This window comes from Sturnira hondurensis, unplaced genomic scaffold, assembly GCF_014824575.4.
Source record: "Sturnira hondurensis isolate 20B ecotype Veracruz unplaced genomic scaffold, ASM1482457v3 Scaffold0011253, whole genome shotgun sequence".
Taxonomy (NCBI): domain Eukaryota; kingdom Metazoa; phylum Chordata; class Mammalia; order Chiroptera; family Phyllostomidae; genus Sturnira; species Sturnira hondurensis.
In genome coordinates, this window is record NW_028083884.1 from 853702 (window position 1) to 881198 (window position 27497).

A 27497-nucleotide genomic window follows, 5' to 3' on the forward strand; every position below is an offset into this window, starting at 1 on the left:
GAGTCAGTCAGGGTGTGTGTTCGGAGCCACAATGAGGTAGATAGATGTAGGATTCTCGGCGTGAGCACCCTAGGATTTCAGCCTCCCGAGTGAGGGTCCGGAAGTCCAGCTGTGTCTCCCTGCAGGGCCAGGTGCACAGAGAGCCCCGGGAGATGCTCTAGTTTCTGCTGCAGGGAAGTCCCCTGGGTCCCAGGGCTCCTCCATCCCAGCTCCCAGGGCCGACTCCCTGCTGGACCTCAGGAAGTCTGGAACCTCGGTGCCTGGGGGCGCTCTGCTGGCCACACGGGGCATCTGTTACCCCACGGAGTCAGCGTGCTGGCTTAGTTTTGCCCCTCCTGGTAGGGCACAGCCCTGGGGTCAGGCACACAGGAGAATGGAAGGGCTGGCCAGGAGCTTAGGAATTGAGACTTTCATGTTGCTAACACTGCATTTGAAACGAATACCTGAGAGTGATGGAAGAACCCCAACTGTCCCAAACCTCCACCAAAAAGAGAAAAAGGACAGTTAACCATCAGGTTGTCTATTGCCTATTGATGGNGGACCTCAGGAAGTCTGGAACCTCGGTGCCTGGGGGCGCTCTGCTGGCCACACGGGGCATCTGTTACCCCACGGAGTCAGCGTGCTGGCTTAGTTTTGCCCCTCCTGGTAGGGCACAGCCCTGGGGTCAGGCACACAGGAGAATGGAAGGGCTGGCCAGGAGCTTAGGAATTGAGACTTTCATGTTGCTAACACTGCATTTGAAATGAATACCTGAGAGTAATGGAAGAACCCCAACTGTCCCAAACCTCCACCAAAAAGAGAAAAAGGACAGTTAACCATCAGGTTGTCTATTGCCTGTTGATGGAAAATTCCATCGGCACACTCCCAACTTTGTCATGTTTTGGAGATGCTCTGTAGGGACAGGAAGGGGCATCTAGGGTGACCTGCAGGCGGGCGCAGGTCCCAGGCCTTTTAACAAACATAGTGACGGGCGTCTTCTGATTAATGGGGTGTGCCTGGCTTTGGGGGATTCTGGCGAGGTAGTGACACTCTGTTCTCTCCCTTCTTTGCAGCTGGTCCTTCGGGGTGTTAATGTGGGAGATCTTCACTCTCGGGGGCTCGCCCTACCCAGGGATTCCCGTGGAGGAACTTTTTAAGCTGCTTAAGGAAGGACACAGGATGGACAAACCTGCAAACTGCACCAACGAGCTGTAAGGGCTGTTGTCTGTCCCGAGATGTTATGGGCCCACCACGCCCAGTGCGCTTCTGACTTCTGTTGGTTTTCTAAGGCCCCGATTTTCGAAACATGCTGTAGAAAGAATCACCAAGGCTTTCTGGGCTCAGTCCCAGAACTGAGATAGATGGATAGATAGCTACATTGATAGCCGTGGCGCTCATTCGAAGAGGAGGAACATCATTCTGAGGTGTACGCAGTGGGCTTTAAATCCCAGAGGGTGTCAGGCTGCCCAGCCAGGGCCCCCGACTTCACCCAGAGAGATCGGGGTGACCTGCTTGGGCCGTTGTGCCGTGCCTGGCTGTGGGCTCACCTCAGGGTGACAGGAATAAACCGCTGGCCCTCCCTCACACGCAGGCCAGAGGGGCTCCCTGGCAGAGGGTGGGATCAACGAACTGGCACAGCCTCCCATCATTGGTTTGCAGCCCCATCACAGCACGTCGAGAGCAGGCACTTCTGCAGCCTCTTTGTGACCAGTGGGAACTGGTCTTACAGTCTGGCATTGACTGCATTGCTTCAGAGCCAGACACGAGTGTCTGGTGACCTACGGTGTGACCCACATTTTAATGCAGAGACTCAAAAATTCGTCCAGGTGCCATCCTTAGAGAGCCAGATCTGACTATTACACTGTGGGCCGAGTTCTAGAAAAACCTGCCCCGGACTGTCAGCGGAGTTATGTGGTGTTGGTGACATGTGTCTCATGCAGCAAAATAGATGCTTTGAAAAGGACTCTCTAGACTATACTTTCAGGGATCATTTCTATAGTTCGAAAAGGACTCTGTCCTCCCTCCCCGCTGAGACTCACTAGGAAGAGGGATTGTCCCGGAGCCTGCAGTGTGTTGTGTGCCATTGCACGGGGATTTTGTGTCTGTCATCCCAGGAGGGCTCCTTGGTGTGCAGTGGACGTCTGACGAATGGCCACGTTTTGCAGCACGTTACATAAAGGCATTTATTGTGCTCCTTGTCATTCCTGTTGCCTTCTTTCTAATATAGGAGGTCTGTCGAAACCCATAATCAAGATAAGGCCTGGGAACCTGGGTCTATCCGAGAGTTAATCAGGAAGTTAATGGGCAGTCCAGTGATGGCAGATTAATTCAGAAGAATCTTACCTTAAAGTTGTGGTTTTCAAACTTATTAAAAAAAAAAAACAACTGAGGAAGCTTTGTCCACTAGAATTGTTCAAAGAAAACCCAAAGTATTAGGCACAGATCCTAGAAATCCCTGTGATACTGAAAACACAGAGACCCGCCTTTCTTAGTGGTACAGGTCCCTGCCTGGAACATTTCAGGTAGAGATGTCTTTGTAAGTCAAATTGCCTTTTAGAGAAACTAAGCAGTGACTATTTTAGGAGAGCGAATGACCCCCTTCTAATTTAGCTGCCTGAAAGTTCTGATACATACTCATCATTTAGAGCACCTCTCCAGATTGCCTGTTACAGTTGGCTGAGAGCCCCGAGCCTGGCACTTACAAAATTAGTTTACCGAGGGAATCGTTTTCCCAGGTACATGATGATGCGAGACTGTTGGCATGCGGTGCCCTCCCAGAGACCCACGTTCAAGCAGTTGGTCGAAGACCTGGATAGAATCCTCACTCTCACAACCAACGAGGTAAGATGCTCCTTCCAGAAGCCCAGGCCTCTTGCTTGGGAACCAGGTCAACTTTGTACAGGCAAAGTCCCCCACTGGAGTCTGCGGCGTGGTTGATCATTTTTCCATGGGGGTCAGACAGAGTTAAAAACTATGTGTCCTTCCCAAATCCTGGTTTTTCTCAGAACTGCATTTGAGAGTTCTGACTCATGAAACCAGAGACCGCAGGCCCTACGTGAGGCTGCCCCTCCCCGTGGCTTTCTGGTGGGCCCACCCTAGCATGCGGGTGTGTGTAGGGGCGTGGGGAGGTGAAAGAAACGTCCAGCTGCAGGCTCGGGGCGTGCGTGGGAAGGAGCTTGGGTGGATTCCAGGCATCAGTGGGGAAGCCGCTGATGCCCAGGTACCGATGAACTTGGATGTGCTGAGGTCTGGCCCTTCTAGCATCCATACAACACGTGGCCTGGGCAGCCTCCATCTGTGTGCATGTGCATGTGCACCGTTTCTTACAGTGAGTGACGTCTGTGGCTTGACGTCTTTGTGCCTTTTGCAAAAATATTTATTTTCTAGAAAATAAGTATAATCTATACCAGCTGTCACTCACTGTCTGAATTCAGCCGTTTGCACAACGAGTAGATTCTGTGACTGAGGCAAGGGCGTGACCCGGGCAGGAGGGATGATGGGCCCACGCAAGCCGGAGAGACCCCACAACAGAGAGGAAGTGTTAGTGAGTGAACCTGAGACTTGCAGTGAGCATGCTCAGGGTGTTCCCTTCAAGCAGAAAAAAAGCCCAAACCCAACCACAGTTGTCCTGAACAACAACAAAGGTTAACACTGCCTGAATATTTTAGAAGGACAACAGTGCATTTGATTTCTTTTTCAATAATACCTGTAATAGTTGTAGAGGGATTTTAAAAAATAATCAAATGTTGTGATATGAAGCCATAAGCCAGCAAGCAACATTATCCTGTGAGCCTGACTGTGGCTGATAAAGGGAGAGATTGCATTTAAATGAATACAGCTGACCTTCCCAAGTTGAAAGGAAAGGAACAGTTCAAGGGGAAAAAAAAGTCAACTTTATTCTCCTGCCAAAATTGTTGTTTCTGGTATAAGTTCCTTTAACCCTAGACTTGGAATTCACTGATATTCCTATTTTTTCCTATCAGATCTGAACATTTATGGCTTCATTTGGAGACAGAGAAATCACTCAAGTTCCATTTTAATGATCTTACATCCATGCTCAATGCTATATATTTATATGTTTACATTTAAAGTGGGCCCATTCATACTGAAATTTACATCCAGCGCCCTCAAATAAAAAAGCAGAATGCCATATTGTCTAACGGATATAAAAATCGAAGTTTCTTTCCTTCTGAAAATCATTACCATATGCTTAGGAAAAGCGGTTCCATTTAGGACAAAATTTCATTTTTATCATTGTAAGCAAAAAGTATTCTTTGATGTGGCGTGCGTGTTTGTCTCCAGTTGTGTGGTTAATGCTGATGTTGTTGGAACTGACACCTCCCCCATTCTCGGAGGGGGACTCGTTCCCTTGCCAACCCTGGTGATAAATTATAGTGGGGTTTTTTGTCTTCTCAAATGTACAGGGGCCAACATTCTGTGGGCTCTGTTCTGATAGCGCTGTGGCTGGCTGCGCTGCGCTCTGCACTTTATGCTCCGCCGTTGGCAAAGCCGTGCAGCCAAGGATGGTCATTGGCGCCCCGGGGTGGGAGCCAAAGACCCCAAGGCACTAGCCCCGATGAGGCAGGGAGACCCCGGAGCTCCCTGGCTTAGAAATCTTTCTGTAGTTTCACAGTGAGGGTCTGCAGACCTTTTCCATGAAGGGCCAGACAGTAAATATTTTCAGCTTTGGGGGCCATATGGTCTGTGTCGCAACAAGTGAACTCTGCTTTGTATTGAGAAACCTCCACAGCCAGCGTGTAAATGAATGTGTCTGTGTTCTGGAGAGGGCTTGATGGGCCCTCGTGTTTACATTTTATGTGGGTTTTGTCATTTTATATAATTTTAAATGCCATGAGATATTCATCTTCTTCGGATTTTTTTCCTGACCACTTAAAAAATGTTAAAAACCACTCTTAGCTCATGGGCCATCCTCTACTTTCCTAAACTTTTATTAACAGTCCTTTGTGGATTTAATATACAAGAGGGTATCCAAGGTTTTTGGGAACCTGTTTACATTTCGAACTCAGAGAGCTTCTGAGAGTAATGAGTTACATCTGTGAAATTACCCGCTGAATGAAGACATATTCCCCTTAAATTATCCTAGAAACTGCAATAGTAAAATGTAACTCATAAAATAAATATTTGGGGTCTAAACTATTTAAAGGGTCCTGGGAACCCAGTCTGAGGCTTTTCCATTGTGCTGGGGCTCGAATTTGAACCCTGCGCTCCCGCCGGGGGCACCTGCAGGTCAGCCAGGTGCCTGCTTGTCCACAGTTTGTCTGAGATGGGTTGTAGGGGAAAGGGGAGCCTAGAATAAATGGGGTTGGGGTGTCCAGAAGGGCTTGGTGCAGCCAGGGTGGGCTGGGTCTCTGAACCCTCACGGGGTGCCCCGTCCGTCCCACCTCCCACACCAGCATCTCAAGAGCCTGTGTTTGAAATAAAACGTCTCTCTTCCCTTCTTTCAGGAATACTTGGACCTCAGTCAGCCTCTCGAACCGTATTCACCTTGTTATCCTGACCCAAGATGAAATAAAACGTCTCTCTTCCCTTCTTTCAGGAATACTTGGACCTCAGCCAGCCTCTCGAACAGTACTCACCTAGTTACCCTGACACAAGGAGCTCTTGTTCTTCAGGAGACGATTCTGTTTTCTCTCCGGACCCCATGCCTTACGAGCCATGCCTTGCTCAGTTCCCACATATAAACGGCACTGTTAAAACTTGAGTGAGCTTGTCCCCCACCCCCACCCCCCCGGCCCCAAGCGGGCGGCCCCAGGAACCTAGCCACACTGAGTAGGGAGGCCAGTTCATTCAGGAGCTCATTGTCTCCGCTTGTACATATGGATCAGAGGAGTGAATAATGGGAAAAGTAAGCGGCGCACATGTAAAGAGTGTATACAGTGGGGAACTTGTCATCTTCAGTAGGAGAAGAGGAATGTCCCTGGGGTGATGGACTGCCATGGGCCACCATGCGCGCACGCTCGTGACCCGCTGTGGGTACTGGCTGTGGACCAGCCGGACTCAAGGCAAACCTGTGTTTTGCCTTCCTTGTGAATTTTGTAATAATTGGAGAAAATATATGGCAGCACACACTTACAGAGCACAATTGCAGTATATAGGTGCTGGATGTATGTAAATATATTCAAATTATGTATAAATATATATTATATATTTACAAGGAATTATTTTTTGTATTGATTTTAAATGGATGTCCCAATGCACCCAGAAAATTGGTCTCTCTCTCTTTTTTTAAAAAATAGCTTATTTGCTAAATGCTGTTCTTACACAGAGTTTCTTAATTTTCACCAGGCAGAGGTGGAAAGTACTTTTGCTTTCAGGGAAAATGGTGTATAACATTAATTTATTAATGGATTGGTAATATACAAAACAATTAATCATTTATAGTTTGTTTTGTTTTGTTTTTTTGTAATTTAAGTGCATTTCTATGCAGGCAGTTTATCAGACTAGTTAATCTGTTGCTCGGACTTAACTAATTATCAGATCCTTTGAAAAGAGAAATATTTACAGAATATGACTAATTTGGGGAACGTGAAGTTTTGAACTGTGTTTAAACTCTGCTGTTAACGATTGTTCCGAAACCGCCTACATGCCCGTGTTAACGGAAGTGGTTCATCAGGTGTTCAATGTTGATGTGCAGCTCTGTCACTGGGCCCCTGTGACCTTTAACTGGACTTCCCAAGACAAATGGGACCAGCGCTCTCTTAAAAAGATGCCTTAACCCATCCCTCAAGGATGGACCTTAGTGGAGACATGGCGGAATGTACTTCTCCGGCAGCTGGCCTTCTGCCCTGGGGTTGCACAGTAATCAGATTAGCCCGTTCCCTTCACTGCGCTTTGGTAATGGCTTCCAGATTTATTGGCGTTGGAGAAGCCTTTTAGCATCTTCACGACTCATCGTAGAAAATTGAAACACTGAGTTCTTCTGCTGATAGTTTGGGGGATACGTCCGTCTTTTTAAGGGATTGCTTCCGTCGGCTGCTGGCGGGACCTCACCGACAGATCCTGCCGGACACTGGCGTCGGACGGGGCAGGGCCGGGCTCGTTCTGCCTGGAAGGACTGCGTTTTGCTTCCAAAACACCTGCTCACTCTGCCGTGCCCGCGCACCACGAATGCAGAATACACTGACTTGACGTGTCAATGAAATTGGAGAAAGTATTTAATAAAACCTGTTAATTTTTATACTGACAATAAAAATGTTTCTACAGATATTAATGTTAACAACACAAAATAAATGTCACACGGCTTATTTTTTTAACACTCGTGTCTCACCCAATGGTTTCCTGTGCTCAGAGGTGTGGCTCGGTGCTGTTCCGTATGGCTGAAGGAAAGGCAGAGCTGGGGAGTGCGTGTTCGGTACAGATGGGTGACTTGCTGGAGGGGTCAGCACGGGCCGCAGTGCCTAGGACACATGGGCCCCACGGGACATCAGAGGGGGTTGGTTCAAGCCCTGGCTTGGTTGCTTTCGGGGGCTGCAGGGGCAATAGGCAAGAAGTGGAGTGGGGAGAGACTACAGCCAGGAGCCATTGTAAAAGGGGGGGGTTCTGCGGAGGAGAGGTGATCGGAAGATCCTGATCCTGGGGACCTTGAAACCTTTCAGCGGGCTTCCTCGTAATGTACAGAGAGAATTGGCTTCCAAATTTCAAAAACAGAACTTCAGCAAATTCTAAAATAATTACTTGTTTCCGTGCCACTGAGAATTTGAAGAGAGGAGCAGTGTTTTGCTTGTTAACAAATGTGAATGTGTGACTCGAGGTTGTATTTTATCTGCTTGCCAGTCTCCACACCAGCAAAGGGAGGCAGAAGCAGCCTGGCTTCTCCCGACTGTCAGCCATGCTCTCAGAACCTTACGGGGGCATGGGTGATCAGAAAGGATCACCATCGGGGTCTGTGTGGCGTTGGAGGCTGTTACAGGAGGGAGAGCCTTGCCAGCCATCCGGAGAGGGGTCGGTCTTCCATCTTGGTTCTGCATTTTCCAGTCTCCTGTGCGGCCTGGCATTTATTTTCCATATAAATCCCACCCCAGAGTGCGTGATGTTGTACGTGAAAGCAGCTGTCCATCACATGTATACAGGGTGATAACTGTGCAGCCCCTGGGCATTTTCACCTGTGGGATCCCCTTTACCAGGGCAGAGGATGGACTTGCTGAGCCTGCAGGTGTGTTTAAAGCAGGGTTTTGTGTCCATGTACATTCTTCTTTGGAGATCAGTGGTGTGTATTCTATGCTTTTGAGACTAAAGGGGTAGGTGTGGCTTCTTAGCAGACAATCTAGATTATAATCTTACACTAACTGTTGGCCTCCTTAGTTTTAGAATTCTTTTGAGAGATTTGCCATCAAGGGAAAGAAGGCTGAATGGTCCATGAAAAAGGTGGGAGTACTACCTCTTTTTTTTTGAGACTTCCCCCCCCAAACAAGTGAGGCATGACAAGAATCCTGGAGGGTATGCCCACCCCCTTCCCATCCCCATACCTAAGATAGCCATGGGAATTTTAGTTTGATGGTAACATGAGACCAGTTTATGTGCAAAGAACGAGTCGAGGGCGGGCTGGTGGCGACCTCAGGCAGGCTGAGGAGGGCAGAGAGGAAAGGCATTCAGGAGAGTTCTCTTCGGTCCCTTGGGACTGGGTACCTCACCCAAGACTCATCCCACCATCCCTCAGGGAGCATCCCTGCCCCAGACCTTGGGGGCAGGTCTTGGATCCCCGCCAGGAAACAAAAACATGCAGTTACAATAAAACATATCACAGAGACTTCGCAGCCACGGATTGAAGCCCCCAATTTCCAGCCACCAATTCTGGAAACAAGAAGTCGGTCTGCCAGCTGAAAGTTATAATTGAGGTTCAGGAAAGGGGGGGAAACGGTCTGAAACTTATAAACAAGACTGCAACCTTACACAATAGCAGGAGAAAGACAATGGGATATGGATGGATTGAGACAGAATTGGATTCGTTTATTTCTTACGGCTGGGTAATACTGGACAAGCGATGGATTCTATCTGGACCTTCATTTATCAACCGTGAGACTGGTTACACCAGCCTCCTGGTCTTACCCCAAGGGCTACCTGGGGGAGCTTCGTTCAGCCCCGGCAGACGGTGCTCAATGGTTTTTCCTCCTTAAGAATTTGTACACTTAACGATTTTTTTAAAAAGTGTACTTACAAGGTTGTGCACCCTTCACCACCACCCCATAAAAAGAAGTTCTACACCAATTACCAAGCACGCCCCACTTTCTCCTCCTCTCACCCCTGGCAACCGCCTGTCTGCTTTCTGTCTGTGCATTGCCTGTTCTAGCCGTTTCGTGTCAACGGAATTGTACAGTGTACAGTGTTTTGTGTCTGGTTTCTTTCACTTATCTCGATTGTAAAGACTCGTCCACCTTCTAGCGTGTACCGCTACTTCATTCCTTTTCTGTTGCCGAGTTAACGTTGCAGTGTGTGGCTGTACACACGTTTTGCTTGTCTACTCGTCAGTTGTTGAACATTTGGGCCGCGTCCACTTTTTGCCTGTTAGGGGTAGGGCTGCTCTGAAGGTTCAGGTACAAGTTGATGTGCAGACACGTGTTTTCTTCTTCTGGGCATCTGTCTACCTGACAGTGGAATTGCTCGGTCACGGGGCCGCTATTTAATCTTTTGAGGAACCGCCAGGCTGTTTTCCAAAGTGGTTTTGCACGATTCTACATTCTCACTAGCGATGTAGGAGGGCTCCAGTTTTTTCTACATCCCTACCAGTGCTTGTTATGTGTCCGTATTTTATATCATAACCTTCCCAATGTCTTCCTCATTTAATAGTTGGGATGTCATTCAGATCCTGGATCAAAGTTACGTGACACCTGTCTGGGTTTTCTAGGACAAGGTGTACTTCCATTTACGTGGCCTGGCTCCCCCACTTACACAGGGACCACGAGAACAAACAGGGCTCAGTGGAGCCTCACGGAGCGGAGGGGTTGAGAAGGGGATCCGTCCCATCTCTTTCCTCTTGGCGGAGAAAAGGAAGCAGTGCCTGGGGATGCAGAGGGCGAGCGATTCTTCCCGGCTGGAATAAAGGAGGGCATCGTGACCCCGGGTCCCAGCTCTATTCCCAATGCAGTCTAGTGCGCGGCCGACCAGGACTGTTGGAGCAACATTGCTTATGCATGCACTTCAGAGCTCTCCTCATCCAGCCTGCCTTTGGATGCTGTTTATTTTTTGATGTTTTTGAAGACGAAGGCAAAGTTTATCTTCTCTCACGTTTCATGCCCAGGAAGCCTGGAAATGACTTGGCTGGCAGGGACTGCGAGGCCTTCCAGTCTTAAGTGACATTCTGGAACGGGGCCTTTTTGTGTGCTCTTTCCCTCAGGGTTGCCTGGGAGCTCAGTGGGCTCCTGCAAATGGCCTCCAAGTTCTGTCTCGGGGTCACAGGAGGGACTGTAGAGGACAGCACGTGGGACGGTCAGTGGCAGCTGTTCAGGGACTCAGGCAGGCCTGGCAGTCCTCTGAGGACTTTGAAATGAAAGGTAGTGGGTTTCTTCTCTCGTGCACGGCCGCCTCTGGGAGTGCGGGGAGTGCGCGGCGGTTCAGGGGCAGAATTAGGCTCCAAGTGCATGCGCAGTAGAGCACTCCTTTCCGTGGCTCCGAACCCCGCCTCCTTTCGGGTTGTGTCTTGCTCGTCTCCCCTCTCCTAACTCCTCAGTCGAGGGCACTGAAACTGGATCTCGCCTGTGCCAAAATACTCAGCAAGATGTACTTGGAAAGGGGTGGAGGACCCTGCTGGAGTCGTAAGAATAACTCTGCATGGTGCCAGGTGGGCACTGGGAATATCAGGGGAACACTATGGAAAGTCTGCTAGTCGAACGCCCGTGCTGTACACCTGAAGCTAATACAGAGAGAGCAACAGCGACAACACCCACCATTTTGGCTTAACTGAGACCTTACCTGGGGAGGCCTGAATGCAGGGCCCGCGCCAAGCATGCAGACACGAGCGGCCGGTTTGTCTCCCTGTGTGTGGACTGACACAGATATACACACGGTTGTTGAGACAGAGACACAGAAAAATGGGTGTGCGTGCAGTTTATAATGGTTGTTACTGAGGAAATTTATGAAACTGTGAGTCAGTTGTAAATTTCTCTAGGGTCATGTCTGCCTCCCTTTTTATTAAAAAAACATTTAATGTGTCATAAGTCAGTAAAAATAATGATCAAAATATTTAAAAATCGCCCTGGCTGGTGCAGCTTAGTGGATTGAGCGCAGGCCTGCGAACCACACGATCTCGGTTCGATTCCCAGTCAGGGCACATGCCTGGGTTGCAGGCCAGTTCCTGGCAGGGGCCATTTCCCAGCAGGCGATGCATGAGAGGCAACCATACATTGATATTTCTCTCCTTCTCTCCTTCCCTTCCCCTCTAAAGATAAATAAATAAAATCTTTAAAAAAAATTAAAAATTGTGAAATAGTGTTTATAACATTTAACCTGTTATGTTCCTTATTTTAGATTTTATTTATTTTGAAGAGAGGGAGAAACAGAGGGAAAGAAACATCAATGTGTGGTGGCCTCTTGGGTGCCCCCAAATGGGGATCTGGCCCGCAACCCAGGCATGTGACCTGACTGGGAATTGAACTGGCAACCCTCCTGGTTAGCGGGCTGGCACTCAATCCACCGAGCCACACTAGCCAGGGCCCCCTTTCCTTATTCTTAAACGAGGATTTTCTCTATACACACTGCCCGGCAGTGCCCCGTAGGAGCTTCCAGGGACAAAGCAGCCCTCGCAGGACTGCGCCCACCCGGCTGGCAAATGGCTTACGACGCGCCACCGTAGGCCCGGGGTCCACAAGCCATGACAGGAAGAGCAGGCCAGAGCAGGGAAGCTCCTCTCTGGCCCTGCGTGGGGTGTTGTTACAAGCAGATCAAAATGGGTACAGTGACAAAAGGAAATGTCACATGGAGAAATCAGAAGAGGCCTGATGCGGAGTTTGCAAGGGCTCCGATTGAGGGCTGTGGGTGGGGCAGTCCCACAGAATCTTCGGAAGCTGTGAAATTGCGGCGTTCCCGGACGGGGTGGGGAGGTCGAAATAAACGTCCGTTCCACGGGCAAGGTCGGTCAGGGTTCTGGCTGACCACAGGGTTCTCTCTCTGTCTCTTTCTCGTTCCTGAGTGTGCCCTGCAGAAGTGTATGTGGGAGACAGTGGTGGCCCTTCACCATTGTTTGGTGCCTTGACGCGCTGCCCGTCCGGAAGATGGTGAAGTGTGTCTTTGTATGTGCTCACGCAGCGGGAGAGGAAACTGGACACCCTGATCCCTCCCTGGCATTGTCTTTACTCCGCACGAGGCTTGCCCTTTGGGTGCTGTGCGCTGGATTTGGACTCGACCAGAGCGCAGAAGGTCCTGGTTTGTCGCTGGCTGTCACCCAGCGGCAGCCAGAGCCATGAAAGAAAAAGGCCAAGTCCGAGCGTTAAACCACAGAAAGGGCAGTTATGCCACTGGGCTGGGTCTGTGGTTGGGGCGGGGGCCTGTCCGGCTTTGGGGTACATGGATTGGGGGTGGGGGAGCTAAGACCCTCAGGCCTACCTCCTGCTTGGTGCCTGCTTCTCTACTGCTGTGAGCTGAGAAATCCTTTTACATTTTTACATGGTTGAAAGAAAAGAAAAAAGATGCATCTGGTGACATGTGAAAATTATGTAAAACTCAAATTTCAGTGCCCATTGGTTAAGGTTTATTGGCACACCCCCATGCGTTCGTGAATGCATTGTGCACGTGTTAGGTATTGTGTTAAGTGGTTACGACAGAGGGTTAACCATTAAGTTGTTGCGCGTGGCCCACAAAAGCTGAGAATACTACAGTCTGTTGCTTTTCACGAAAAAGTTGGCGACTGCTGGCTTAGGCAATGATGTACCAGCTGGACCAGGCCCATGCAGGTGACTTGTGGGCAAGCATAGCAGCAGGTAACAAGCTCCTGAAAATGGGTGATGCTTTCAAGAGTGGGGTCCACCTAAACGAGAGTTCCGGGATGAAAGTCATGAAAGATAATACCCTTTGGCCAGGCGGGATGTTTTCCAATCCTTGGCAGACAGTTAGTGGCCGATGCGACGTGTCTCCACGGGCCTGCCTGGTGCCGTTTCTCCCCTGGAGCGCCGTGTAGCAACATGCCTGGTGCCCTTCCCAACAAGGTTGCCACAGAGATCCGCAAACCAAAGGCTAAATAAATAATGTGGTTCTTCCAGAAGGAGGGAAGGTGAGAGGTTGACATTCGGAGCTGAATGATGCTTGTTTGGCAGGAAGTGAATCTGATCTCTTCCAGCTAACGAGCCCCTTTGCAGCGTGGTGCTCTGTGTGCCTGGGCAGGGCTGGCACACCGCACTCGGGGGCGGGGGGCTCGCTTCCCAGTCATCTTCGCCAGCTTTCACTTTCCATCTCTCCAGTGTTCTTGCATGCATGAAGATTTTCACGGACCAGAGAGCAGGCACACATCCTTCTGGGAACCCTTCTGGGAACACAAAGGCAGTGCCAGGGCAGCTCACGCTGGGGCCACCTTAGTTCACCCTAGACACACAGCTCAGTGTGACTTCTATTTGCTTCCCAATAACCGGAGTGAAAACCATCGTTCAAGGTCAGATCGCTGCAGGCTTGACACGACAACCACTTGCTCCATAAATCAGCACGCAACTTCCCTACGTAAACAGATCCGGGGGGAAAAAATCTCCACGGGCAATAACTGGGTACAGGTAATGGAGACGGGTAATAAAAATGCTTTGGATCCGGTTTCAGCTTGTCCCTTGTCTTCTAAACGAGGTTGAAAGCCAATCAAGCACTGAGGCCTTATTTTTCTGACCTGCACACAGCAGAGTCTAGTCGAGTGCAGGAGCTGTGAGAGGCAGGGGACCCCTGGGAAAGGAAACCAGGCGTGCGGAGCAGCTCTGGGGAAGCAGAGCCCCTGGCAGATCCCCAGAGTGAAAGCCTAGAGCCTTTCAAAGGCTGGGGAGGGTGCGAGGGAGAAGGCAGGGGTGTGGGTGGTGCCCCTTGAAAGGTGTGCGTTGTTGGCCTGCTCTGATTTACACGGCACCTGTGGACCCACGGGGAATCTGAGAAGGGGCCCGGGGCAGGTGTTGGTGGTTGCACGTGAGTGTGTTTGCACACACATCGTCGTAGACTAGGCTTTTCGCAGCTTCCCAGAACAGTCGAAACATTTAGGGTTCTGGTGGCCCTGGGACATGGGGCCTCTTGGTTGTTTCAGATCTCTCGCGGTCCAACTGCGTCTTGGAAGGAGAGTTCCCACCAGCTCCAGGGCTACAGAGGAGCAAGCTAGCTATTACGAAAGAAGGAAGGGTGTGGGCATGGATGGCTCCGGAATTTCCTCAGAGTGGGGGTCGAGGGTCTGAAGTTGCTCTGGAAAGGCGTCTGGGAATCGGGGAGTTGGCTCGGGGCTGCTCTCGCGCGGCAAACACGCGGCTTTTACGGAAATCAGTGGTTTTGTTGTGTTGTTGCCTTTGGGGGGTTGGAGATCCGACAAGGCGCATCAAGACCCCCGAGCCACCCCACCCTGGCCCACCGCCACTGAGAGGCCTTCTTGCCTGAGACGTTTCCACGGGAAGCCCTTCTCACCAGACAGAAGATGTTCCAGCCACTCCTGACCATGTCTGCTCTCCACCCTCACAGGCTAGAAGGGACGCGGAATGTTCTCTCTGTTCCCCACAGAAGCCCTGCCTTCTGGAGCCGCCTGCAGCCCCGCCCAGTGGAGTCCAGGAGCCGGACTTCAAGCCCAGCTCGGCCCCTACCAGCCAGGTGGCCCCAGGCAAGTCACTAGTCCCTCTGAAACTCAGGTTTCTCACCTGTGATGTCTGGGCCCCACCTCCCTGACACAGCTGTTGTCAGGGAGCTTTGGGCAAGCCCTGGAGAAAGGAAAAATGCGGTACCGGTGGAAGGGGTTCCTGCGAGCATACGCGTGAGTAAGAAACAGCAGGGCTTGGGCCCGGAAGAAGCCTCTGCCCAGACCGAGGGTCGCATCTGAGCTGTGGGCCCCCGCCAGCCATGTCTCCGGCCCGATCAGTGCCCACGCCATCCGCCTTCTCTACACCTGGGGTCCCGAGAGAGAAAACGCCATCAAAGAGAAAGAACAGAACCCCATCCTCTTTGCAGGTGATAAATCTGATTTGTTTTTAGGCCGAGTTATGTGGAAGGGGATGGGCCCTGTGGCTGAAGTGAGTCTTTCAGAAGAACAAATGTGGTTCAGCATTGGGCAGACTGAAGTCCAGCCGGAGGCAGCACCCATAGTCTTTATGTGGCTCTGGGGGCCTGTAGAAGGAGCAGCTTGAGAACATGCTGATAATGGCCCGTTTGGGGTTTCGAGGCCCAGAAATGGGCTGGCTTTGCTCATGGAGACCAGCCACAGTTCTCCATGGCCTCCGTCTTGCTGTGTGACCTGGTGTAAGACGCTTAGCACTTCTGAGTCTCTGTTTCTTCATATTCAAAACGCTGGCAAGGCAATGGCCAAGGGTGCCCATCTCCCGGGCTTATTGTGAGGACCAGGGCGATGACAGAGCTGAGAGTTGGCACCTGTGCAGACCCAGTTGGGGTGCCTGGGGGCAGGAGTCCCGCAGGCTGCGCATCCCCGACACCCCACTGGGCCTTCGATTTATTAGCTCTCTTTCCACCTGGAGGTTAAGGAGCCTCGTGAGAAATCACGTAGTATCTGTGAGTATGGTACCGCGGTCTTCCCCGACCAGAAGTCCCAAATTCACTATGAGCTCCAAGTAGTGTCTGCTTTCCAGAAAATTCCTTTTTCTTGTTGAATGGTTCCTATCAGCTGAGTGAATGCATAGACTCTGAGGCTGTAAGGGCCAGCGCTCTTGGAATTCACCTTGTCTTGTCCCTTCTCTTCATAGGAGAGGGAATCAAGGCCCAGAGAAGGGCGGGGGGCCAGGGGCAGCTGGCACAGGGACACACGGAGCCGTTGATCAAAGAGCTACGACAGGAACCCAGGCCCCCTGTCTCCCAGTATCAAGATTGTGCAGGATAATTGTCTGCCTTGATAAGGAGGAGGCCCATCGGAGCCCAGAACGCTGCTACGGCAGGTGAGCTGTGCCGTTTGGGCACTTCCATGTTTAAAGTTTCTGGAACTGGTCCTTAACATTAGAATCCAGAAATTTCACATGAACATTGCAGACTTTCAAGCTTCTCTTAGAAATTCAGACTTTGGTGACCTTGGCGCCACACAGCCACAGTCACTGGAGGGGATTGGCCTGTGTTCCCCGTAGGCCACGCACGTGCACTGCCCCAGGCCAGCCCTCGCCGGGCCAGCCTCGCTGGCTGATGAACCCTCCCCCCCGCCCCTGGCTCAGTGGGCACCCGAGCCCGTGATACCTGAGTGGAACTTGCCTGTCCAGGGCGGTTCATCTCCTCGGCTCGTCAGACAACACGCCTGGACAACAGGTGGTTCCTGTTTTTCTGCCTCTGCATGCTCTCAACCAGCTAAGCTGGCTTCAGGTGAAAGCGAAGGCCGAGAGACGCCCCATTCCCCAATGGCAGTTATTCTCCTAACGTCCAGGCAAAAGCCACAGACTTTCCAGAAGGAACGCTCGCTTTCTCTCCCAGTTGACCTGGTTGTGAAAAGAAGTCTTATTTTCTTAAACAGTCGAGATCTCGCTGGTGTGTGTGTGTGTGTGTGTGTGTGTGGACAGGCGGGTCAGCATTTCCATGACGAACACTTTCCTGGGCTTTAAAACCTGGCCATAAAGATGTGCTTTGAACCAAAATGGGTCCTTCCCCAGTGGAACCCAGGAATCTTTATTTCAGGGACTCTCAAAAGATCTTTCCCTCCTGAAGTGCAAATGTGTGCGGTTTGCCCCTCCCCAGACTGCATTTGGGGTTTGGGGTTTTGCTCCATGACATTTTTTCCAACCTATCATTTTAAAGCCACCAGCTCCTATATTTATTTCCATGGTTAAAATGGATATTTTCTCTCTTTCTTATGAGGAGAGGGTTGCATAAAAGGGGACTTTGTCTGCCAATCCCAGTTGCCATCTTGGTGGTGCCCCAGAGTGGCTGCTCTTAAGTGTGTTAATTTACGTGCGCCCACAGAGGTGAGCAGGCAGGAGTCAGCTATGAATTAAGAGGAGGCTGCATCCCTGGCTGTGCCTGGTGCTCTCGTTCTGAGCTGGGCCTGGCCTGCCTGGCCTGGCCTTTGTAGGCGTTTATGATTTGGCTTGGTGATCTTGACTGTTTTCGTTACCCAGGCTCGACAGGATGGTACTCAGAAAATTTTGAAAATGCACTCTGTATCACTTATCAACGTTCTTTTTTCAAAGAATTCATGGGCATGTTGGGTGTGAAGAGGTAGCCCACAGAGAATGCAAACTTAACTCGGCCGGTACATCTTCGTTCGCGGCATTCACGCCTACCTCCTCACGCTGGCTTTGCGTCCTGTGTTCCCTGATGTGGTAGACGCCATCCGCCCAGGCTCCGGGGCTGGAGACTGTATGCGGCCTCGATTCCTCTCTGCCCTCCTCTCCAGGACCTGGTCAGCCACTTCCTGGCCTCTGTCCTGATGAAAACATCCTGACTCGATCTCCCTTTTTCCCATGGCCGTTCCTGTGCTCTCACCTTCTCTCACCTGGGCTCAGCCTTCTGACGGGCCTGGCTGCACCCGGGTCTCTCCAGCCAGGCCTCTGCTCTGCTATAGGTTTGAGTCCTAAAAGGTCACATCTCATCCCATTGTCTTGCTTAAAAACTCGATGGCTCGTGCTGTCTCAGGATAAAAGCCAAACTTGACAGCATGACCTACTAATCAATTGTCACACACCATGTCCCCCTTAGGTGCTTTCTGTGATTGTCACCCGAAGCTGTCATTCCATGGACAACCAGGCCCTTTCCTAGAATCGACACTGCATTCTCTGTGTCTGAAGGGCTCGCCCCAGACCTCTTCCTTTGGCAAACTCACAGCCCAGATCAAACGTCCCCTCCCTCAGAAGGCTTTCTTGATCTCTTCCAGGTGGAGCGGATACTTTGCTTATGCAAAGCTCAGGGAGAGTATTTGTCCTATCGTGACTTATCTTTCTCCAGGTCTTATCTTCCCCTAGACTAGGAACACTTTGAAGATAAGGTCCTGGGTCTTTCTTGGTCTCTGCATTTCTGTCACGTAACCCAGGGCCTGACCCCTGGAGGTGCTCCATCAATGTCTTGTGCATTGAATAGTCATTGCTAATATTTATAAAATGCTTGGAATGCACCAGGTGCCATTTCAAGTGCTTTACATGTGTTAATTTTCCCAGCCACCTTTGAGGTATAAGCGCTCCTAGAATTCCATTTGCTGGCGAGGAGACTGACGCACAGAGGGGTTATGTGAGTTCTCCAGGGCCACACAGCCTGGATTAAAGTCCAGCCGCCTGAGCATCGCGCCTGCTACTGTCTGGCTGAATCCTGACATCATTCAGTTTTCCAGTAAATGAGTCCTAAGTCAAGTGCCCTGATCAACCTTTGAATAGATTTGAGGTGAAGGTCGCAGCAGGGACTCAAACCCCGGGTCCATTCCTGGCACTACAATTTTCATCTCAGACTGTGGACCGAAGGTTTAATCTCTTTGTGCTTGTCACCTCCTTGGCTCCCACCCCTGGGTGAGCCACAGGAGGCCTGGTAGCAAGATCGATAAACTGCTGGCTCACCTTTGGGAGCAAATCATCGAAAACCTGAAACCCTGACCTAAGCAAACGCTGTCTGGGCCTGTGGACACCCTGACCCCTTCGCCATTACCCTCGTTCTTTAGGAGTCTCTCTTAGGTCAGAGACTGACTTGGTGCCAGTCTGCAAGCCCAAGCGTGAATGACAGTTTTCTGTACTATTGTCCAGGGTGCGAGCCACCCAGTGGGACTGTTCTGTGGGGCTGATGCGTCCCCAGGAACACCAGCCAGGAGAACCGTGGTAGCTGGCTCCTTCCCAGCAGGATCTGGATGGCATTCACCTGTTCCCTGGACATGGAGACCCGAACTAGGGCTCTTTCCAGAGCTATTCCACCTGGCCAAGGAACTGGGGTGGGGCAAATGAGGCCCCTTAAATAGAGGGTAAAGGGAGCTAATGGCCAGGTGTGCTGGAAAGGACAGACAAGAGCAGGCCTCACCTGGGTTCCAGCACTGGCTCTATCACCGAGTGTTTGTTCCTCGTCTCTCCAGCCCAACTCCCTCCCCTGGCTTCTTCCAACAGTCCCCATAGTTTTCCTGATCTGCATGGTCCTGGGAATGTGGATTTACCACCTGGCCCCAGGTGTGGACCCCCAGGCTAGGCCAACCAGCACCCGCTGCAGTCATTGGTCAGGAGTGGACAGGAGACCTCAGTCGATTCAATCAGAGGACCTTTGCTAGGAGTCAGGACAATGAGTCTCTTTTCCCTCTGCATATGCTGGGGGAGTCCTGGAACCCCAAGTGCTTGCTTGTTAGAAATGCAAAGCCTTCGCCGGACCCCCGGCAGACCTGCTGAGTCAGACTCTCTCAGCCAGACTCAGGCCACAAGCCTTCCGGATAATTCTGAGGAACACTCCAGTCCAGGAACGTCCTCTCTATTTCGTTCAATCCACAGACAATTAAAAAAAATCCCCCAAACAGGCACATGGAAGCAAGGCGACTCGCCCAAAGTCACATAGCTAGTGAGGAATCATAATTTGGCTTTGCTCCCACCCACACCCTTTAAGGGGGCATCCCAGTGTTTTCATTAAATTATAAAACTATTCTAGCCACAGACATCGCCCTCATCTTTTGAAGGTTCTCCGCGACCCCGTCCTTTTCTCCAGAGATGAAAATGAATTTCACGTGCTCCGAGGTTATGTGGGGTGTAGCCTGCCTCTTACGCACACGCTCACGTGCCCTATCACAGCCCCGGGGGCAGCTGTGTGTGGGACACCTCAGGGTGGGCGAGGACCTCGTTCTGCCTGCAAGGCAGGTCCACCTTCGTCCGAGACCCAGGGCAGGCTGGGAAAATGGTGGCTGCCATCATTTTGGGGTCCAGCTGTTGGCCTCTCGGCCGGCTCCTTCCCACTTGATCCGGACTCCCTGTGTTGGCTCGCCACCCGAAGGATTGGCTCCTCGTGCATGTGAGGGTAGGTGGCTGGGGCGGAGGGAGCTGGGTCCTGGCCAGAGCCGTGGCTCCAGTCTGAAAGTCCAGGCATACCTAAGTCGTCTCTCGTGGCTTCCCAATGCCATATTAGGCTGCCCCCTCGGAAGGGTGGAATCTCTGACTCATCCTTCCCCTCCCCCACGCCCTCACTCCTGCCAGTTTTGGCTAAGATTAGATTTTGCTCAAATACGTGGGTTCTAAGGTTTATGTGCTATTTCAGTTTGGCAAATGACTCCTTGTTTCGAGTCAGGAAGAAGCAGCCCTCTTTCCAAAGGGGCTCGGGAAGGCTTCTTGGCGGCTCAGTGTTTCCTGTGACCAAGTGGGTGGTGATTCCAGCGCACGGGAACCTGAGCAAAGCCAAGTTGCTTTTTTCCAATACATCCTGGAGTTCATGGATGGGAAGTAAGGGGCGTTTCTTGTCCGAATAACAACAAAAACAACAACTGACCCTCCCCGAGTGTCCGAGCTAGTAGCTCCCTGCGTTTTACCAGCCCACGCCCTGGGGCCCACCAGTTCGACAGCGCTCCCATTTTAGGGATGAGGAGACAGGTTCAGAAAAGCTGGGTCTCGGGCTGTGTGGTTTTGCCACGCTGGCAGGCCAGGCTCTCGGGGAGAGATAGGGGAGCTGCCTGGAGGTGTGTGGCCTCTATCCCTTGGCCCCGGAGTTTGGAGCATGAATACGACAGAGCTTTCTGGATGCGGGCATCAGAATAGGACGTGGAACAAGAGGTGCAGTCAGGGAGAAGGTGGAGCGTTAGGGCCAAAGGACTGGAGCCTGGGCTGCTCTGTGTTGCCTGGGAGACACTGAAGGTCGGTGTCCTGGAATAAGGGCACCGACCCTCCTGCTGCGTTGTCTTTGGCTCACGATTCAGATTCTGGGGGAAACCTGTGCTGTGTGCTCTGCTGGACTCAGGTGCCCCTCTCTTGACTTGGGGAGGGCAGGGCAGGGCATCCTGACTGCTGGTCTCACCAGACCGCATCCACATTTCCATGGGGTATCTGGACGCTGTGAGTGAAAGAAAGAGGCGGAGCTTGTGCGGCAGGCTGACCGGTCATACTGAAAGGCAGCTTTCGGAGATGGGTCGGTGCAATGGAGGCTGAGAAATGACAGCCCCGCTGGGCTGGGCCCCGCCCTCAGAGCACGGCCCCGCCCCGCTGGGCTGCTGCTCCCAGGGTGTGTGGGCTGGGGAGGGGTGTCATTCAGGTCATTCGTGAGAACTCACTGCAAGTTCTCTAACCTTTGAAGTTCTGGGCCATAAATGACCAGCAGATAAGGAGAGGGAGGTAAACCGAACTACTGTCCTGGAGAAGAACGGGAGAGGTCTCAGGGTCGGAGCCCAGCTGGGCTCCGAGATGCCCCAAGTCAACCTTTCAGGAGGGAAACTGAGGCCCGAGAGTTGAAGGCAACGCCCAAGGTGGTACCATCAAACTGACAGTCTCCCCCCAGCCACCCTTCCATTCAGTCTACCAGCCACCATTTTTTAAGCCCCTACTGTGTGCACAGCTCTATGGACGCACCAGGACTTATCCACCCACTCTCCCAGGGAAGAAAGAAGGAAACAAAAACATAATAGAAGGCTGTCAGTGAAGGATTTTAACCGCAGGGTCTCCTGTGAGCACCCGTCTGGCTCCTGAGGGACCCACAGGCGTACATCTCTGCCCTGAGAAATACGGTAAAGCTTGAGTATTTAACAAGGACAGACACTGCCAAAGAGGCTGGGGGTGTCAGTGTGCATGCACGAGCACATACGGGTGACTGGGGTCTCCGTGGGACCTTTCTCCTCCGCCCTGTCGGGGCTGCTGGGAGTGGGGGGTTGGTGGAACACCTGCTATGGAGGGAGAGGGGGTCAGGTGGGCTCTCATGTGCTGGCCTTGGCCGAGGTTTTTGAGAAAGAAGCATTTAAAATCCCCTGGCAATGGCGAATTCCCACCTGGGCCTTGGCTGCTCTGTGCCCAGCAGCCCAGTTACTTTTCTCTGCGCCTGTGCTAACCCTCGTGCTGGTCTCCAGGTCCCAGGCCACGGGCCTGTTTCCCATCCCTGTCCATGAGCCCTCTGTCCGCAGAGCCAGAGGAAAGCGCCCAGGGCCAGCTCAGGGCTCTGGTCCAGCGCGGCCACCCTACGCACAGTAGAGACAACCAATGGGCTGTGTCCTCTCCCCGTTGGCCCCCACTGGTTGGCCCCCACCTTCCCTTCCAGGCTGACTCTCCAATTGCACCTGCGCACAAATGCTTGATGTACTTGCCCAGCAAACATCTTACTTAGTTCTATTCTGGGGCCACAAAGTCATCAGAAGTAGAAATTACGCTTTGTCGGGGTCGAATTTAACAAGCACACGGCGGCAATGGCCTGTGGTAGGTTGGAACTTGGAGTTCAAGGCCAGCTCCCCTCTTGGGCCAGCTACTGAACTTCCCTAAACCTTAGTTTATGGATCTGTAAAATGGATAGACTTCTGATGCCCATCTTCCTGAAAGGGATCTGAGAATCAAAGAAAAGAATGTGTGTATATACATACACACACAGACACACTGGGTAAGCCTCAAAGTACTGAGAGAATTCTAGCTATTATGATTGTGACCCCTTGATAGGGTCCATTTGGAAAAAAAGCCTAACCTTGATGATAAAAAAGTTAAAAAAAAGAAAGAAATGTAGTAACCTGTGTTCCGTGGCTGTTCTCCCTTGCAATGAAGTTAGACTCCACGAGCAACCGCGCTGGGGAAGCCTGAGCGGATCAGGTAACCTCCTAGGGTCCACCGCCCTTTCCGGGGCTGAGTACCTTTATCTCAGGGCCCTAACAAAGTGGGCGGCGGCCTTTCTGAGGGAATGTTCCCCCTCCACAGAGTAACCTGGGCTGGAGGGCAGGCTCCACTGATGTTATCTTCAGGGCGTGCCTGCTCAGAGCAGAGAGGTGGGGACCCAGCCGCCCAGAGCAGGGGAGGGGGTATGCAGGCAGCCAGGACTTGGCCTCTCTTTGACAAGAGCAGGATGGGGCATTTACAGAATTGTCCTCCGACCTGACCCTTGGCTGGAGAACACGGGAAGCTTCCCAACATGTGAGAGGGCAATGGCGCGAGCACGGGGCTCCCCCCAGGTCCCTCTGGCCCGAGGATGGGGAGACCAGTGCTCGGTGCTGGAAGAAGGTAGAGTCAGCTGAGCTGTCCCCAGAGAGAAAGGGAGCTTGGGCACAGAGGAAGGGTGGCAGGGGAAGCCTCCCAGTATGTGGGAAGAAGGTGGGGTAGAGGGGCATTTAGACTCGGGGTTTTTCACTCTTTCCAGCTTTGAGGTGTGGGATTAAAACCCTAACAGTGCCTCACAAAGATGAAATCCTCTAGAACCCATGCTCTGTGCCCTGCAGTCCCCCCAGCACAGGGGCCTGGCCTCTCGGGACCTCCTCGGGGTCCCCAGTCACCCCCACATGGGCCCTGCTCAAATAACTGTTAGTTGAATGGTTGGGAAGTGATGGGAGTCCAGACGTGTAATGATTGCTCGAATCCTCCTCTGCGCATCGGAGCTGGGCTGACACTGTCCCTCGGCCCCTCTGGAACCCCTGTCCACCCTCCCCATCTCTGTCTACCCCGGAGTCCAGCACGTGGGGGCACACCAGCAGGCCGCTGGCTTCCACTGGGTTTGCGATCCAGGAAGGGAACAGAGTTTGGGCAACCGATTCCTTCCACAGCCATCCCCAGCTACCTCCCCGTGAGGTCACCTCAGGCTGCCGTTGTCACTTGACCCCAGGTTCCAGCACCTCTCAAGGGTTCGGCATCCTAGGCTCCTCTGGGGTTCGGAAACTGTGCCGGGGCTGGTGAGGGCTATGCGGCTGCCGTGTTTCTGCACCATCGCTGGGTTCCCCTCACACCACCCACACCCTTCTGGAATTATCTACCTTCAGTCTGCCTTCTGGTTCCCACTGGGCCCCCCATGACACCTCATCTGCGACCCTTGCCCNAGTTGAATGGTTGGGAAGTGATGGGAGTCCAGACGTGTAATGATTGCTCGAATCCTCCTCTGCGCATCGGAGCTGGGCTGACACTGTCCCTCGGCCCCTCTGGAACCCCTGTCCACCCTCCCCATCTCTGTCTACCCCGGAGTCCAGCACGTGGGGGCACACCAGCAGGCCGCTGGCTTCCACTGGGTTTGTGATCCAGGAAGGGAACAGAGTTTGGGCAACCGATTCCTTCCACAGCCATCCCCAGCTACTTCCCCGTGAGGTCACCTCAGGCTGCCGTTGTCACTTGACCCCAGGTTCCAGCACCTCTCAAGGGTTCGGCATCCTAGGCTCCTCGGGGTTCGGAAACTGTGCCGGGGCTGGTGAGGGCTATGCGGCTGCCGTGTTTCTGCACCATCGCTGGGTTCCCCTCACACCACCCACACCCTTCTGGAGTTATCTACCTTCAGTCTGCCTTCTGGTTCCCACTGGGCCCCCCATGACACCTCATCTGCGACCCTTGCCCCTTCCCATCACACAGCCCTTTCTGATTATCTTTCCGGTCTGGCCCCTCTCGGTCACAGCAAACCCTGCTCATGGCAGTTCTGTCCCTGCGGGCCCCGTAAGGCACAAGCGCTCAGCTCTTTCCTGCTCGCCCAGATGGGCCTAGAGGGTTGCTCGTCTGGAGTTTGTATAGAAATCCAGCGGCTGGGGTTCTGCCCCAGGCCTATTGTACCCAGACCTCTGGGTGGGGCCCAGACAAAGGTTAAAAAGCAGCAAAGGAGGTGGTTGGCATCTGTGTGTTCATGGGGATTGACACACGAAGGTCCTGTTGATGGTAATTTGCGAGAGAAGCTTGCTTTTGGGTGTGGTCCCTTTCATGACTCTCTGCTCATTCAGTGTGGACGGTGTGTGTGGGTGTGCGTGAGTGTGGCCACATCTGTAGAAAGACTCTGCTCACTGCTCCTTCCCAGGCTTCACTCGTGCTACCTTCCCGAGGGAACGGAAGAGAAATGCCCTCCCCCTCTGCGCACATGCAGTAAATCCCCGTCTTTGGGGCCCACCAACTGCAGCTCCCGCTGCTGGTTGCCCACGGGGTGGGGGAGGGGAGGGAGACAGGCCCTCAGCTATTTACTGTGGTTTCGTGCCCTGGAGAACAGCCCCGCTGTGTGTGAGAATGGAAACTACGTTCTACATTTTCTTCCTCCCCGACCTCTTGCTGTTTATCGATCGCCTTGTCTTCACCAGGGATCATGAGGGCATTTTTTTGCTTCGTTTTTTTTTCTAGGTCAGGTCATCGATCTTTGCCACCCTCATAAAGTGAACATTAGCATCACCCTTTTACAGATAAAGAAGCCAAGGCTCCCGGTGGGTGGGTCAGTGGCTGGGTGGGGGGTAGGTAATTCATGCGAATGGCGGGATTGGGTTTCCAACCCAGGTCTGACTCCAAATCCTTTGTTATAAATCAGCTATTCTCAAACTGGTCTCAGGACTCCTTTACATGCTTAAAAATGATAGAGAGTTCCAAGAAGCTTTGGTTAATGTGGGCTCTATCTATTAATACTTATCATGGTAGAAATTAAAACTGGGAAAAACATTAAAGTATTTATTTCACATAAAGTAATATTAAACCCATCACATATAAAACATAGGACTTTTTAATGAAAATTAACTATATTTTCCAAAATGAAAAAAAATGGCATTATTTTATAGTTTGCAAAACTATTCATCGTAATGGAAGACAGCTGGATTTTTCTACCTGCTATGTGTTCGATCTGCTGTGATACCAGAAGTCACCCAGGCTCTGGAACACTCCACCGGATACTTCTAAGACAATAAGAGTGAAAAAGCCACATAACACTTTAGTATTGTTAGAAAAAGAGTTTTAAACCCGAGGGGTGCCTGGGCCATCCTTGGGGAACCTTCACTCTAAGTTGATAGGCTTTGTCCTTTCTTTGTGCTCTCAAAGTTTCTGGCTACTTCTTGTCTGTCTTCAGCACAGTCTGGACTTCACCCATGCCCACCTGTTGTCGGGCAGAGCGAGGGTTAGGGCAGGGGCAGCCAGCAGGCCCAGCTCTGCTGGGGGGCTCCTGGCGGGAGGCATCGGTCTCCACACTACGCAGGGGACACGGGAGGGAGGCATGTGTGGTCCTGACCACGGGAACGTGTGGGCTCAGCTTTCTGATGCTCCTATGACCCGAATGAATTACCAGCATTTATTTTTGAGGGGAAAAGAAAAATATACACATTTCTCTAACGAATGGAGAATCAAAATACATCCCTGTTGGCCGGGGGAAGATAGGGACCAAGAGGTGGAGCACAGGGGATTTTCAGGGCAGTGTAAGTATGGTGTATGATTCTATAATGGTGGATACATGCCATTACACAATTGCCAACACCCAGAGAATGTACATCCCCAAGAGGGAGTTACAATGTGAATGATGACTTCAGTTAATGACAATGTATCTATACCAGTGCATCAGTTGTAACAAATGAATCATTCTGATGCAAAATGTTGATAATAGGGGGGAAATAGTAGAGGGGAGGGCGAGAGGGTATATGGGATTCTCTGTACTTTCCTCACATTGTTTTCCGTAAACCTAAAACTGCTCTTAAAAACAAAACAAAACAAAAAAACCCCTGCCAGTCTGGGCATCAGCCAGGGGCTCTGTGTGGTTTGGAGGCTGGGACGGTCCAGCGGGAGCCCCTGGACCGAGGTCCTGACTGCGCCTTGGGACGGCACCCACTCAGGCATCTTGGTCCCGCCCGAGACTTCTCTTGGGATCTTTCTCCCATTGTCTGCAGCTCCCAAGAGTCTACAGTAGCATTAACGAGGATTTGGAGGGTGTAATTCTGGTGGCGAGACTAGTAATTAGAGGATTGTTTAAAAGACTCCTGTGTTGTTTAATTACTTGAGAACCATGAGCCCGTCACCGCAGGGATAATGGCACTTCTATGGCACAATGAAGTGAGAATTCCAAGTGTCTGCCGGCAGGGACCCCTGTCCTGAGAGCTGGGCAGGGTCCCAGCTCTCTGCCCAGGCCCCTGGGGACTTCCTATGGTTGGGAGCCCAATCGGAAAGCATTTGCGACTGTGGGAGGGGTCAGAAGACGTGGCCGGCTGACGGGTGTGAACGGTTAGTCCATCGCCAAGACAGACAAGCTTTGGCTTGCTGTGACCAAGCTTTCCCCTCCCCCAATCTTCTTTTAAACAAGCCAGGTCTGGAGAACACAATGTGTTACTGCCACCCTTGGTTCTTGGGGATCTGGGGGCCTCAGGGCTGGGACTACAGTGAGGCAAGAGAGTCACCAAGGGTGCCAGTTTTGAGGAGGTACAGTGAATGCAGGCGCCGCACCTGAGGGTGAGGGCCTCATGCATCGGAGGTGCCTTGCCTGCCACTCCGTGTAGTCCTGACCCTGCGGTGGAATACGCCTCACCTCGATAGCTACTTTATCGATTGGCTGACTGACTGTTTTTGAGAGCATGTTTATTGAAACTGGGGACAATGGAACAA

General features: G+C 51.9%; 1 protein-coding gene across 11 annotated transcripts in view; it reads left to right on the forward strand.

The window, feature by feature from the left end:
- The window catches only part of FGFR2 (fibroblast growth factor receptor 2), a 98586-nt gene extending 92367 nt beyond the window's left edge, over positions 1 to 6219 (forward strand). For 10 of the 11 annotated variants that reach the window (XM_037059618.1, XM_037059620.1, XM_037059621.1 and 7 more), the window contains 3 exons: positions 1053 to 1190; positions 2715 to 2820; positions 5537 to 6219. In XM_037059618.1, coding sequence (XP_036915513.1) covers positions 1053 to 1190; positions 2715 to 2820; positions 5537 to 5701 — 409 coding nt within the window. In that variant the 3' untranslated portion in view covers positions 5702 to 6219. Of the gene's footprint in view, positions 1 to 1052; positions 1191 to 2714; positions 2821 to 5444 lie in introns of all 11 variants that reach the window. The other variant, XM_037059622.1, reaches the window with a different exon arrangement.
- The last annotated feature ends 21278 nt before the right edge of the window (positions 6220 to 27497 follow it).